The sequence below is a fragment of the Filicampus tigris genome, chromosome 1 (genome assembly GCF_054856515.1).
Source record: "Filicampus tigris isolate MCC_2025a chromosome 1, RoL_Ftig_1.0, whole genome shotgun sequence".
In the NCBI taxonomy this organism is placed as follows: Eukaryota; Metazoa; Chordata; class Actinopteri; order Syngnathiformes; family Syngnathidae; genus Filicampus; species Filicampus tigris.
Window position 1 is genome coordinate 33,831,155 of NC_141217.1, and position 15,496 is coordinate 33,846,650.

The window sequence follows — 15,496 nt, forward strand, 5'->3', positions numbered from 1 at the left end:
ATTATATTGCAGTGTATTTTGGATACTGTATTTTGACTGCAGTATGTAATACTCTTTTGAGACCACAAGATGGCAGTGTAAGTGCCCGCATATGTGTCCAAAACACCCCCAGTTCCACAGTGGACACAAGAGCGAGAAAGTGCTGTCCACATATGTGGCCACCGAGCCTTTTGGCGCCTCCTCCAGTAGATTGAGCTTTAGGCGACCACCTGGTTCAGCTCAGGCACCACAGAAACCCCTCGTGCAATTGTTCCAGCCTCCACGTCCCGTTTGAGCAGAGAAAGCTGCGGCACGGCCCCGTTGGATCGCCCTCTGCGCATCTGAGTGGGTGATAACCTCTGAACACAGCCTGAGATCGTAAAAGTGGCCAAGAGCATCTGTCGTTCTCTGTGATGTCATCATTCTCTGATTAATCATTAAACGCTGCTAGCATACTTGATACTTAAAAGGCTGCTTACCCAAAAGGAGCAGATTGCATTTCACAAATGACGTCAGATGCAATGGAGACACATTGAGCTGGGAACACCATGACAAATAAATAAGTGTGTATGTATTTGTGTGTGTGTGTGTATGTGATGCAAGTGTCTTGTTGAGGCTCATGTTGGGTCTTGTTCATCTACTTTATCCATCCGTTCACAAAATTAGGTACACTTGCACAATGCAGTGAAGAGCTGGATAACAAATGTCCATTCATGTCCAATTTTGCTCGTGAAAGTCGGAATCGCTAACGGACGCTCCGGATTAGAGCCGAAATGGGCAAGACGAGATCGGTCTACAAAAAACGAGTTTTTAATTATTATTTTTTTCCCCGTACAAAAATTGTTATACGGCGTACACAATTTGAAATGAATAAAAAACGTATAAAATACGGGGAAAACGTTGACAGTATGCTTTTACTAAAGTAAATTGAGCGATAGTTGAACACACGAACTTGACTTGTCGTTTGAAAATTACACATGAAATTCGAAAACTACACACTAAAGCACGCATTCGCTCTCTCGGTCACACGCAAACACGCAAACACACGCACACGCACGCAACGTCTGTTTCTCCCTCACACGTGAACTGGCGAACCCCAGCTGTGCTGAACCTGAGTTGTTCCCATTTCGTCCTGCAGGGGTCGACATTGGCTAAAACATCCCCATCCACGTGCTCTCAACTGTTTTATTTTTCTTGACGTTTGACCCAAAATGTTTTCGCATGACAAAACCTTTACACATTCATTCCACCACAACACGCTTGAGCAAGTCATTCCGAAAGAAATCTGGACACATAGTTGAATGATAGCGTCATTTATCAATAAACCTATTTGAAATGGAACCATTTGCAGACGAGCGAACACATGATCCTCACGACGACAGGGATGCCACCAGATTGTGTGCAGGGATTGGTCAAACGACGCCCTGTGGAGAAAACAGCCCAAACTGACCAACTCAAATCCAGCACACCATCTTTCTACCTTTTTTATTGAAGCAAGAATGCTCTTAAAACCATTAATGCTTAAACGCGAGTGTTCGTAGTACCTTCATCCTTAAACGTGCCTTGAATTTACTGCGTTCTGTCAGGCTCGAACTTGCTCCTTCCATTCTGATTCAGCTTGATGGATTTGTGGGACAGCTGAGCAGCCTGGACAACACCCTGCCGGACAAAGAGCATCAGGAGCGGAGACCAACGACAGTGAGCACTTGAGAACACCTCCTCATCGTCCTCCTCACCTTGAAGCTCCTCTTCCTCTTCTGGATGTTTTGCTCGGGCTGGAAGAGGATGACGTACACTTTGGGAATGTAGAGCATCCCGAGGGAGACGGACGCGCTGAGAGTCATGGACACGGTCAAAGTTGCCGTCTGGATGAACATCTGCACGGAGGACGCAGTCTTTAAAGGCTGGAATGGAATCTAGATTACAATGGCTCTCAAACTTCTTTATTTATTCTTTTTTTTTGACCAAGTAACAACTAAAAAAATGAACCCCAAAATCTTAATGGAAAGTCAAACCAATTTTTTTTTTTCAAGAATATGTTCTGTGCAGGCCCACTAGTTTGAAACAAGGCATTCTGATTAATATTATGTTTGTGGAATATGAGTTGAGCAGTAAAATCCACCCGTTTTTAAGTCATCTCAGGGGGCGGCCATTTTGTCACTTCTGTCAACTGAAAATGACATCACAGTTACTCAGGGCTCAGGTAACAAACAATTACCAATTACCATTTTGCCAGGTAACAAGCAATCACGGCTCCGCTTCAGACAACAGGTGAGCCATGATTGGCCGTTACCTGAGCAGCTGTGATGTCATTTTCAGTTGACAAAATGGCCGCCCGCTGAGCTGGATAAAAACCAGTGGATTTTGCTGCTTAACTCATATTCCATAAACACAATATTAATTCATCAGAATGCCGTGTTTAGACTAGTGGAGGCACATTTTGGGGTTGACTTGCCCTTTAAAGATCAAATGCAAAAGTTGAATACAACTGAACTGCACTTAGGTCAGATTCTCGCATGTATCAGTAAAATTATCTAATATGATACTGATTTTATCTAAGGTTATTTAATCAACACTTTTGTGACATTTTTGTGTGATGTGGGCTATGAAAATGTTCTCATTTAAAATATGCGCCTCGGCCTAGTAAAGGGTGGGAAACACAAGTCTAAAATCAGCATTCAACTGATTACCAACTCTGGACTAGACAGAAACAACCTTGTTTCCATAACTACATCCTATAATCCTAATCTGTACAATCCCATCTGGTGTTCTTAGATGACACTTCTCTTGAAAAGACCATTAAAACTGGCTTTCCTGACCTCAGACTCACCCCCTCCACACGCAAAAAAAAACATCACAAAAAAAAAAAAAAACATGAATCCCAAACGTCACAACTGATTGAGTTCTACTCCATGACCTCTATTCTGCCACTAGATGGCGACAGCAAACTGGAGACCCGTTGGTTCACCGTTGGTTACCTTGCAGTGAAAAAGTGAATACCGTATATCTGTTGTTTTGTACTGACTTTTTCTTTTTCGTGCAGCTCTTTTGCTATTACTTCTTTATAACCATGGGTTCTAAGAAAGTGGACCATGAATTAAATGCTTGAACGCTTTGAAAGGTTAGTGTGAGGCGTGGCTGTAGTCGGCATTTGGCAAAGCAGTGCTTTTGAAAAATTTGAATTAAAAAAATAAAAACAAAAAAAAAACAGTACTGTACTGTATAAGAAAAAACACAGTAACATTTGTTCTTCGCATAACCTACAAATGAGGAAGATGCGAGTACTAAATACGACTGTATTTATCAATTGTGACAGGACAATTCCTATGTTGTTCTTCTTCTGTGGTATTTGGCAAACCATTCGAATGGCACATGGCAACCAATATTAATCGATAGCGGCCCAATGTTATGGAGCTCGCTGCAGCTGTCTAGCAGTGGGACACACTCGTAGTATCTAACATTTTTGCTTGTATCTTAAAACAACAACAAAAACAGCCAAGCTACAGCTTGTATCTAAAAACAAAACAAAACAAGGAAATCAAGACACTCTTATCTCAAGGCACCACTGTACTTAAACATATAATAAGCGCATTGACACCCAAACCGCTAATAGCTACAACCGACGTTCGTCTCAATGCGCAGTTTGCTGCTAACCTGAGATCACAACTGCCAACTCAACACGCTTTCTTGAGTCACGGATACTACAGTGGAGAACGTGAGCATGGCGACCCTAAGTGGACAAAAATGTCCGCACCTCACATACATATTCTCCTTTGGTGCCGTTGTTGTTTAAAATTGCAAAATCAATTTCAATCACGTTATTCAATTGTTAGATAGGATTATATATATGTATATATATATAAAAATAAATACAACTGTTAAACGATACACCAAAGACATACAACTAATACACACACTCGCAGAAAAAGTTAGGTTTATTTGGCTTTTGGGTGAAATTTCAGGACGAGTCTTAAGGCCTCCACACACCAATTCGACAGCGGCAATCGTACGTTGGTACGTCGGCCAAGAAGTCGGACCGTAAAATGAAAGAAGAACACACTGCAAAGGCCGGCGGGGACGCCAACTACTCCGGACCTTCTGCGCATGCGTGAGAAGTAGTGTAGTGTTTGTCAGTAGTGCATTTATGTACGCGCTTACCCATCGGCAAGAAAAAGCTTTGTAAAACAGTTCAAATGCCCTGCCTGCAATTCATATTTTCATTATCGTAAACATGAATGGACCAAAAATCAAATATCGGCCTTGGTTGGGCCTTGTTAGCGCCTCTGCCCCACAGCCAAGCGGTCCGGAGCTCGCCGTCGTGTCGGTCGTTACCTTTTCCGTGGATTGGGCCGTGCCGAAGAAGATCGGTACGAAGGCCAGCCAGACGATGCAGGTGGTGTACATGGTGAAGCCGATGGGCTTTGCCTCGTTGAAAGTCTCAGGGACCCCGCGGCTTTTTACGGCGTACACGGTGCACGTCACCTGGGCAACACAAATTGCCATCGGGTCACGCGGTCGCTCGGCTCTGCGGGCGGGGCTTCACCTCTCACCATGAGCACGATGCTGTAGCCGAGGCAGCAGATGATTGACAGGTCAGACATGTCGCACTTGAGAATTCCTCGGGCCAAGTCGGGGTTCGGGGGGCGGAGCTCCTCGTAGTCGACGATGGTGTGGGGCGGCACCGCGGCAAACCACACAAACACGCCAAAGACCTGGCACAAGCGCACGCACGCACGCACACACGCAGACCCGAGGCATGCTTAATCCGCCTATTTGAACATTTTTCCCGTCATTCGTCAACAAAACGGGTGCCCGTCGGTGACGGTCCGTCGCATAGAAGGAGCGTCCATTTTTTTTTCACCCCTACTATCAACCAATCAATACATTGACTAACTAACCAACCAACTAAGCAACTAAACAACCAATCCCAATCCCCCTTTTTTGACGACTACCTGAACCTTCGGTTGTTGTGACTGCGGCAGAAACAGGAAGTGATGTCCTCACCTGGACCGAGACCAGGATGAAGGTGATGAGCAGCTGCGAGGCGGGGCTGATGAACTTGGGCGGCGTCACCGAGCGCTTGCCCTGCTCGAAGATGCGATAGATGCGGTTGGTTTTGGTCAACATGGCCGAGTACGTGATGGCCATGCCCAGGCCCAGCAGGAGGCGGCGGAACGCGCACACCACCACGCCGGGCTCGGCAATCATCAGGAACGTGATCGAGTAGATCAAGAAGATCCCTGAGAGAGGACAGGGAGTGGCGTCATAAAATCATACATCCGCCATCGTGCGCTCGGGCGTTCAGTAGCTACGATTTTTGTTTGCACTTTGAATGGGCTCATTTGTACGTACCAGTCCGTATTGTGTTCCGCTCGCTAGCATGTCTTTAGCGTATACCATGAGAGCGCACCTTCGTGTGAACCGGTCTTGAGCTATCTTCCCCCTAATGTGCCATGCATATTCTCAAGCCGAGCCGCTACCTGTCATGTCATTTTCATTTGACAGCAAGTGGCAAAATGGCCGCCCCGTGAGATGGATAAAAACAGGTGGACTTTACAGTTCCATTCATATTCCACAAACGCAATATTTATCAAAGTGCCTTGTTTAGACCAGGGGCGGAGCCAGAATGTGGCTAGTGGGCGGGCCCGGAAAAATCAGGGCGGGCCTGAGTATTTCTCTCACTTCGCACATCGTATTCAAATGAAATGACAAACCGAAATGACACGGAGTTCAGATCTTCCTTAGACAACCGCACTTACGCCATTCTTAATATTCAATTAAATAAAACACAAATAATTTCATAATTGACTAAAAATGTAAAAGCAGTCTCTCAATCTGGGAAGTCCTCTAGTTACGAAAGAAATTTCAGGATAGGAAAGGTAAAAGTATGGGGTGATGCTCGCAGTATGGGCTGCTACTCGCAGCTCCGGAGTTTCCTGAACGCAACATACTCATAGCTGCTCTGACATTGGCTAGCCTAGCATCTTCATCATGGAACGGATTATGGCATTTACATGGAAAACGCGTCCCTACTAACAAAATGTTCAACTTAAGAGATTTCTTCCAGAACCAATTAATTTCGTAAGTAGAGGTACCGCTGTACCGATCTTTCACACGTCACCAACCTGTCAGTAAAACGTAGCTGAGCTCCCGTCCGGAAGCTCTGACAATGGGCGTGTCGTTAAATCGGACAAAGGTGATGACGACCGTGCAGGTGGCCAGAATACCGAGCATGGAAAGGGACGCGGGCACCAGGGCCCAGGGCGAGTTCCACTCTAGTTTGATGATCGGCGTCGGACGACAGGCCGTCCTGTTGGGGACCGGCCGCATGTCCGACGGACACGTCTCACAGGTGAGCTGGTCCACTTGGTATTGATAGCCGTCACAGAGCTGGAGACATTGGGCGTGGGAGAGAGACGATTTTCAGGTATCTGCACTTCACTTGAGGATTTATTTTTCCCATGACTTTTGAAAACAGACATTGTGCTTTTTACTCCTTACTTTGTCAAAAAAAAAGGGTGGGCCCAGACCCATGTTGTCACTCTTTTATATCACAGGCGTCGGGCCGAAACCTCCTATGTCACATTTGGGTGAATTTCCGATTTTCACCAATCTATATACCAGAGATGGGCACTTGACCCTTTTTTGCCGGTCCGGGCGCGACCCCACGGCCATATTTATAAACATTGTCGAGCCCCGCCCCGTTACGCCCGCCCCGCCCCTCCCTCCCCCTAAAAAAAAAGTGTCCGTGATTGACGCCGCCGCGGGAGTGATGCTAACGGCAGAATCTTTTTTAGGATCATTAGCTGGCTAATTTACTATTCGAACCCGCTGTGGACACGCTTCAAAATGCGCCACTAGTACTTTACTACTTACCCAACTGTGTGCGCTTACTTCCATTGCGAGCCCCGGGTTTGGTTTTGTCGTATTGTATAATTATTTGGGTCCAACAGACGACAAGTCTGCAAGCATTCAACAAGTGACTTCTTTTCCACACTTGCCCTCCTTCACACTTCCCGGCCTTCAAAATAAAAGCATGCCAGCAAACCACTACACAGTAGTTTTGCTACGGCGTATTTCCGGAAGTAGGAAAGTGCGTGATGTGCCATACTTTGAGTGCTGAAAGAAGCCTAAAAAGAAGCCTTCCAACGAGTAGGCTGAGATGAAATTTGGCCGCCTCGCGACCACGTCAAACGCATGAGGGCCGATTAGTGGGCCGGACTAAAATCCACTTCCGGCCATGCTTAGTCCAAGTTTTTTTTGTAAATTTGTCACCTCCCACCCCTCCGCCCCAAAAATGGGCATCGGAGGGGTCCAACCGGTCCGGCCCAGGGACGGACTGCCCAGCTCTGCTAGTTACTATTAGTCAGTCCACACATGTGGGTGCTATTTCATACGAATTATTGACCAACCTAAAGTGTTTTGCATTCTTTTATGCTGCAATGTTAAACGAATTTTCTGGGGTCTCCGCGAAAGTGACTCATTTGGAGTTCCGAGTGCGTGCAGACGGGCCGGCCGGGCATTACCTCACAGTGCCAACAGCAGGGGACCCCCTTGACCATCTTCTTCCTCTCTCCGGGTTTACAGGGGAAACTGCAAATGGATTCTGGAAGTGACTTCTCCCCTCCAGACCACTGCATCTCCTCCAGCTGACACACGCACGCGCACACACATTGGAATTCTCACACGGTAGGCCACGTATATTTGGCACGGTTGGCCTCACGTTGAGACGCAGGTTGTTGGTCCACTGGCCAATGACGTGGTAGCCAGGGTGACTGTGATTGGTCATCTGGAACTGGAAGATGTCGTAACGGCCGGGAGCGTCTCCGTTCTCGTTGAACAGGACGCCGGTGCCTGCACTTCCTGTTTGGAAAACGACAGCCCAGCCCCTCCCCTTGTGACCACGTCGCCACCCTCAAAAGAACGGCGGGACTGATGTTCACAACAGACGCTGCGATCTGACCGTTGAAGTTGACGTCTCGGATGTAGCCAAGCAAGGAGCGGCCCTCCACGGGGTCCATGGCGCTGCACACGCCGCCGTCGGATTGGTCGCCACAGAGCTGTTGCTGCATGCTGTGCAGGGCGTAGGCCACGGCGTACACGGCGTCAATCACAAACTGAACTTTGCCCTCCTGCTCGTACGGAGAGTCACGGCCGATTTTCTCCCGGCCTTCAGGGCAAACCACACAAAACGCATTGGAGTGCTACTACTAGCGCGCGGCTAAAGCTTACAACTAAACTATGGAAATGTTCTTGGTATCCATCTTTAGGCCCGTGTACTAGTATGCTCTTTGTCACTTTAAACCTTACACCTTAAAAATGTTGGGGGTCTCTTCGCTATCTTCCAAAGTGTACTCAGTCTGCTCGGGGAGGGATGAATACTTTTGCTATGTTATGTTTTGCACATTCTATGACATACATTTGCGGTCCTTAAAGTTGAGCTCTGCGATTGGAATCTTATTTATATTGTCATTTTTTTTGTCTTTCCAAATTGCAGCCTTTGCCATTTGAAAAGTGCATTTTGATACATTGTGATGTTGGTTTGAATTTGTTTAATTGTTCAGCCCAACTGGGTAGCTGTGGATATTGAATGGATTGAGTTACGTTTACCTAAGGTTGGCTTACCGTATTTTGCGGACTATAAGCCGTGACTTTTTTCCTAGATTTTGAGCCCTGCGGCTTATAGTCCGGTGCGACTATTCTGTGGATTTTTCTTCCACCGCTCTAACGGGAATGACAGAACAATTCAATTCAATACATTTCCGTCCGAAGTTTTCATCATAGATAGGTGCGGCTTACATAAAGGTGCGGCTTATTTAAGTTTTTTTCTAAAGTGTTCTAAAAATAGAGTGGGTGCGGCTTATATAACGGTGCGGCTTATAGCCCGGAAAATACTGTAATTATTACGAGAAGACCGGGTTAAAGATTGGCGACCGGTTTCAGCTCTTTAGCCCGCCCAAATTCAGTGCACTAAAGTTGAAGTATATTTAATTAATTTAAAAATTCTTAGAAAACGTCGGTAGCAGCTGAAGGGCTCAATGGGTAACGCTGCTGACTTTGAACACATGCAGCGACCAGGGTTCAAATCCCGGTCAGGAAGTAGCTGAAGTGAAAGCTGTGCCAAAATTGTTAGTAATAACATTTGTATTTTCAACCACAACAATACTGATCACCTGGTAACCCATCGAAATCTTGACCCAACATGGTGGCTCCGAATGCACTGGGTATGAATAACCCAGCCTTGGCTTGGTCCCTGTTGGACCCTCACCCAATTTGGATTACTTTGAACCCGGCACTTTTAAGTCCGTACTGCGTAGTATGACAATGACATGTTTGTTATGTTGAGAAAAAAAAAGTTTGCGCGCTTTCGATGACGGCTTTCTGAAGTTGCGTCTTTTAGTCTTCTGAACTCACGTTCAGTCTTCAAATTCCAGCAAGGGGGCCAATCGCAATTTTACGCCACACCCGATGGCATTTGAGCCCACCTGTGCATTTTTTCTTGCCGGGGTCCACTTGGACTCCAGGTCGGGTGAGTTTACAACGGAAGTCGTCTTCCCAGAACTCATTGAACCAAATGTTTCTGCGGTTGTTCTCCAGAGAGCGAGACATGAAGTACTGATCAAAGCCTGCAACACACACACACACACACACCGGACACACAAATACACACACGCAAAGTTACATACAGCACACACACATGAAATCAGTATAGTCCACATTTGGTTTCAAATACACAGAAATATACAGTAGAGACACACACACACAACACATAGAATACACACATAGAGTACATGCACACAGTTATAACAGTAATTTGAAATTATTGTATTTGGATGAGCCCCTTGAGATGAGCCATCTCATTTTAGAAGCGGTCCAACGTACAAAATCAAACATAAGTATGAAGAAGTAAACAAATCATACATGAGCAGACTGTAGCAACTAAACAGAAAAGAACTTGAATACCTAAAGATATATACAGTACACCAATCATAACAAGCAATAAATAAGAGTCAAATGAAAAATGTGTTTAAAGGGGAAGTCAACGCTGACATTTCTTTTTCAAGAATATGTTCTATGCAAGCCCACTAGTTGAAACAGGGCATTCTGATAAATGTTGCGTTTGTGGAATAAGTGTTAATCCACTTCTTTTAGCCATCTCCGGGAGCGGCCATTTTGTCTTCTGTCGACTGAAAATGACATCACAACTGCTCACAACGACCAATCACGGCTCAGATCCAGGGAACAGGTCAGCCGTGATTGGTCGTCGTGAGCAGTTGTGATGTCATTTTCGGTCGACAGAAAACAAAATGGCCGCCCCCGGAGATGGCTAAAAACACACACACACACATTCTTGCAATATACACATTACGCAGACATGCTCTTACGGTCTATGGACGCCCGTTTGGGCAGGATGGTGACGGCCCCCTCGGCGACGTCCTCCAGCTCCATGACGGGCGAGCTCTTGGCGCCCCAGCTGTCGGAGCCCACAAACAGGAAGTGCCCTGTCAGGTTGCCGCGCTTGGCCGCTTCCAGGACCTGTCTGTCACAAGCAAAGGGGCAAAGGGGTTAGGGGTGGGTGGGGGTTAGGGCGCCCCCCGAGGACGGGAGCGATTGGGCGGCAAGCGTTTACTTGATGTCGTCCTCGTTGGCAAAGATGATGACCCCCCTGGCGTTGCTGGTCTCCATCAAACGTTTGACGATCTTGTCAAACTCGCCGTCTGTCGGCTCGCGGGGAATCTTCACCGACTGGGCGATGCACACGCCGCCTGGGGTGGACGCGTCAACGCCGCGGCTATTACATTTGTAATAACAAGAATCATGCTTATTACGCTGTAATAACGCGCAATCATCATCGCGCGGCTTCGTATGTCATTGTAAAAAGCCGGATGTTTCGCTGGTGCGACTGGACAGGCAGGCGTCGCCGTTGACCGGGCCCGGAAACTTCGAAGGGAAGCGCCAACCTTACCGGCCTCTCTCGAGATCTGCACAAAGGCGTCCACTCCGCTCTCGCCGTAGTTCCCCTCGGAGGCCAGCGTGGACACGTAGTTCCAGCCCAGAGCTTTGACGATGTCCAGCATGGCCTGCGCCTGGTACGAGTCCGGCGGGACCACCCGGGAGAAGAAGTCGTAGCGGTTGTTGTCGCTCAGTTCCGGAGCGGTCGACGCGTAGCTCACCTGAGGGATCTGAGGGACCGGCAGACGGCAATGAATTTCCAAGTCCCTCTTTGCCATGAAAATAAATTTAAGGTCATTTCAAGGTCAAACACCTGACCGAGCGCTTTGCCATTAAAAAAAAAAAAGTGAAAAGTGGTAACGATGTGGCTCAGGGAACAAAACACTGAAATTTGGGGTGCATGGCCAGGAAACTGCCAAGATCTTAATCCCATTGAGAATTTGTGGTCAATCTCCAAGAGGCGGGCGGCCAAACAAAATCTCCCAAATTGTGACAAACTACAAGCATTGATTGGAGCAGGGTTATAATAGTTTGGGATTTTTCATTATACTTTTTTTTTTTTTTTTATATATCATTTTGCCTTTTTTTTTATTCAGTTATTTTTCTCTAAAAACTCATTCAAAGGTTTGCGCATTTTTACTACTTTTTATTTTAGGAAAATGCTTCTTTTTAGTTTAGTTTTTTATTAGTTTTTTTTAACTCTCACGATTTTTTCGTGTCATAAACTTCACCTTCTATATTCCCCGAAAATGAATCTATGATACCAATTGACAAAGACGAAAATGAAGGATGTTATCACTATAATTATAGATAGTTTTATAAACGTAAGATGTAGTTTCAGTTAGCTTTTGTTTTTTCCAAATCATATTTTTAGTTTGTTAGTAAAAATCTATTTCCAACGTCAGTTTTAATTCATGTTACTTTTCGTTAACCACAACAACCTTGGGAATGGACGCACAGACGTTATCAAATCCTGTGTGCGAACGACAGACGGATGTTTACGTTGTGTTATGTGAATGGATGGACACGATATCAACAAAGACAAGGACAAAGTGCAGTCAAAGGGATTAAAGTTGTGCAACAGCCCAAATGTGTGTCACGCTTCAATCAAGGGAGTAACAATCACATTAGAACACAATGCGTGTGCGTTGGCGGATTAACGGAATGCAACATTTAACGCCAGCGGAAAGAAATGAGCAGAAGGTTACCATAGTGACCAATGTTATTCTCTTATCATTGCTGTATTATTCCCTATCAAGGCCAACATTCAACTTTCTGATTGCCCGTTACGTGTCAGCCCCGCCTACTTTCACAACACTGCGCTTTGACCCCCCCCCCCCCCCCCCCCCCGCCCCGCCCCCACACACACATTTATTAAAAACATTAAAAGCAGCGGTGAAGCAGACACTAATTGCTTCAAAATTAATCCAGCATGTGCAGACTGTCGGTCTGTGTTTTCCCGTAAAAATAGAAGGCTTCCAAAAAAACAAGCACAACCGCTTCTGATAACCAACACGTAGGATATGATTAATATATTGTGTAGGTTTAAGTATGCGAAATTAATCGATTCATTGATAACTAATCGATCGTCAAATTAATTGACAACTATTTTGATAATCGATGAAAATAGAGCCAGACCGGCCTATAGACGGGTACTATTTCCCCGCCCCCCCGGGAAAAAAAGGCGAATGACGGACGACGCAAGGGTCACGCTGCATACGATCGACGAATAACGGCCGCTCAATTTTTTTTTTTTTTTACTATATATTTAATATATACTCATACATTTATGAATTAAGAGCTGTTGAGCGTTTTTATTCTGAAACATTATAGCGATACATACACACCAGGTTTTATCAGTCAAAAAATAAAAACCTCTCAAAAACCTGATGTGCTACAAAAATAAAGCAAAGCCACTTTAAATCGGCGTCAAAAATACATTTCGGGACACAAAGCCATCTCGGACTCAAATTTGGTGGGCAATTCCAGTCGCGTCACCCTGCTGCAACCCACCTGATTCAAACTATCCAGCTTCTGCAGACCTTGCTGCTTATCGGATCATTTGAATCAGGTGGGTTGCAGCAGGGTAGATGGAAAACAGGCAGGACGCTGCCCCTGGAGGGAACGGAATTGCCCACCTGGCCTAATGGACGGAATAATCGAGCGACCAAGCCGGGTCGCGACGGAACGAAAAGGAGCATAACGGTGCGGCTTACCTCAAAGAGGCGCAGGATGTTGGCCACCATGATGGATACGGAGCTTGCCGAGGCGCCGATCACCGCCACCACGCGCTCGGGCTTCCGGATGACGGGCGGCCGACCGTCAGAGCAGCGGATGTCGGACGTGTCCTTCTGGATGAGCGCCTGCACGAAGGTCAGCGACTGCTCCAGGGCGTACGTGTCCCGGGAGCACGTGTCCAGGATGCGAGCGCCCAGCGTGATGTTGGGCAGTAGCGAGGGGTCGCCGTTGATCTGGTCCAGCGCGTACAACATGGCCTCCATGCGGTGGATGCCCTTCTCCTTCTTCAGCTCGCCGCAGGGCAGGCCGTGGGGTCCGCGGGCGTGGATGGGGAACAGGCCACCCAGGGTGATGTCGCCCGGGATCTTGATGGAGTGGGGGTGGAAATGTTGGTGGGAGGCCCGCACCCGGGCTGAGAGACCCACGAGGAGGAGGAGGGCTGACAGTGTCATTGTGATTCTGTGACGTTCACTTGACTAGCTTCATCCTGCCGGTGCGTGGTGCCTGAGACCAATCAATACATTAATCAATCGATCCGAGACTTGAGAGGAAATACAGTAATCCCCCCTGCGTGGTGGGTTCCAGGCTCACAGATTTTTTTTTTTTTTTTTTTGGTGTGCAGTTTGAAACTCTTGGCTCTCATTTCAGGTGTAATTCCATTGTCGGCCACTAGATGGCTGCACACTAGTGAGTTTGACACTAAATTTGAAAGAAGATTGAAAACAGGACGTATTGCAGCTCAGACTAGTTTTTGATAAAAATGTCAAATCCTCTTCAATCCCGATTTTTATGCCTACAGAAAGCAACAGCTCATTTAGAAATTTACATTAGGCATGATTATTGACAATTATTGTGAGATGATAAGTTTGTTCGTTGGGAATTAATAGTTTACTGTAAACAGTCATTTGTACACTGTATAAGATTTTGGTGTTACCCATTGTCAATGCAGTTTATTTAAATGGGTTTCTTATTTTGTAAGTGAGTTTTCAAAAACTTTAATACATTGTAATGTTAATCGAGCCCTGCCACAAATAGCAAAGATCTGCAAATAACTGACCAACTTTAACCAACTTACCTGACAAAATGCAAGTTACAGCCACCGTTTCGTCTCGCTTGGAGACAATTTGCCTCACCTAACATCTGTTCAACAGACGCATCACACAATCAAATCGTGAGCTCATCATTCAAGACGTTTTCCGTTTTCTCTCTCACTCCGCATTAAGCGTTTCCTTACAAGTAGTGTCAGATCACTTGTGCTTTTGCCACCCGGAAGTACGCGTGACCTCAAGGTGAAAAGGTCCGTTGCCTCTGTTTGAAAGCACACGCAGAGGGCCACGGCCATTTTCCGGGAGAAAGATTTGCAGCACAGCGATAACTGCTTTCGACGCAACGGGAGACAACAAGCTGTCCCGTTTCATGCGGTCGTCCCAACTCCAATGCGAGCTCAGAAGCTGGGAATCTGCCCGCTTGCATCAATAGATTGAGAACCAGTGGGCGAGATCTCACGGAACCCCATTTAAAACGTCAAATTCGGTCACACTCATATCGGATCTTTACCCCGAGGCTTATTGTTATTTGAATTCTCTAAATGAAAAAGTGCACTTTAAGTTGATCACGAAATGAAGCCTTGCCCCCACCCCACCTGCTGTTATTGCGCAATCAGGATTATTGTCTGTGTTTGATCCTCATGAATGAAACAACACTTGGACCAACGTCATCTGATCAATGAACACCCCTCCAAATCAATTATTATGAGCAATGATATTACTAAATAACCACACTAGTTTAAAAATGTGTTGTAGTTAATAAAGGATCTTACTTACGCAGGAAGTGCCTCCTCCCAGGCGGGGGGCTCACGTCCTGGCTGCCCCCTGTGGAGGTTCTGGTCTGGTCAAGATCACCTGGTGGATGGGGAAATTATCCACCTCATAACAGATGCTCCAATCAGCACAATGTGTGTGTGTGTGTGTGTGTGTGTGTGTGTGCGTGTATAGGGTTTATGGAGGAGCGCAGTCACTGGCTGACACTGACCTCTAGTGGTGAAGTTAAAGCCATTAAATAATTCTCACCACTCAAAACCACCACCATTTTTTGTTACGGGCTTTTAACAAGGAAATTTAGCACTGCATTGTAAGATGTCAATGTAAAAACATAATAAAAGAGAATGTTTAGAAATTGTGGTTTATTAAGTGTAATTAAGTCTCACAGACACAGTGTTTGTGTTGAAGTGCGGCTTTAAAGCGGAAGTCAACCCAAACATTTTTTTTTTTCAAGACTATGTTCCCAGCAGGGCCAATCACGGCTGGCCCGTTTTCTGAATCTGAGC

General features: G+C 46.2%; 1 protein-coding gene across 2 annotated transcripts; it reads right to left on the minus strand.

Moving 5' to 3' along the window:
* Positions 1-1,276: 1,276 nt before the first annotated feature.
* Positions 1,277-15,220, minus strand: grm6a (glutamate receptor, metabotropic 6a). Of its 2 annotated transcripts, none has more exons than XM_086034924.1 (16): positions 14,990-15,220; positions 13,149-13,674; positions 10,946-11,162; positions 10,610-10,745; positions 10,365-10,519; positions 9,465-9,605; positions 7,943-8,149; positions 7,703-7,842; positions 7,506-7,628; positions 6,105-6,369; positions 4,984-5,219; positions 4,530-4,691; positions 4,312-4,461; positions 1,716-1,856; positions 1,524-1,638; positions 1,277-1,403 (listed from the first exon to the last, which is right to left on the minus strand). In XM_086034924.1, exons 2-15 carry the CDS (start codon positions 13,620-13,622, stop codon positions 1,549-1,551), a joined length of 2,637 nt encoding a protein of 878 aa, XP_085891050.1. In that variant the 5' UTR covers positions 13,623-13,674; positions 14,990-15,220; the 3' UTR covers positions 1,277-1,403; positions 1,524-1,548. The 2 variants fall into 2 exon arrangements, with proteins under 2 accessions (XP_085891050.1, XP_085891040.1); XM_086034914.1 differs by having other exon boundaries at positions 14,994-15,216.
* Between the last annotated feature and the right edge of the window lie 276 nt (positions 15,221-15,496).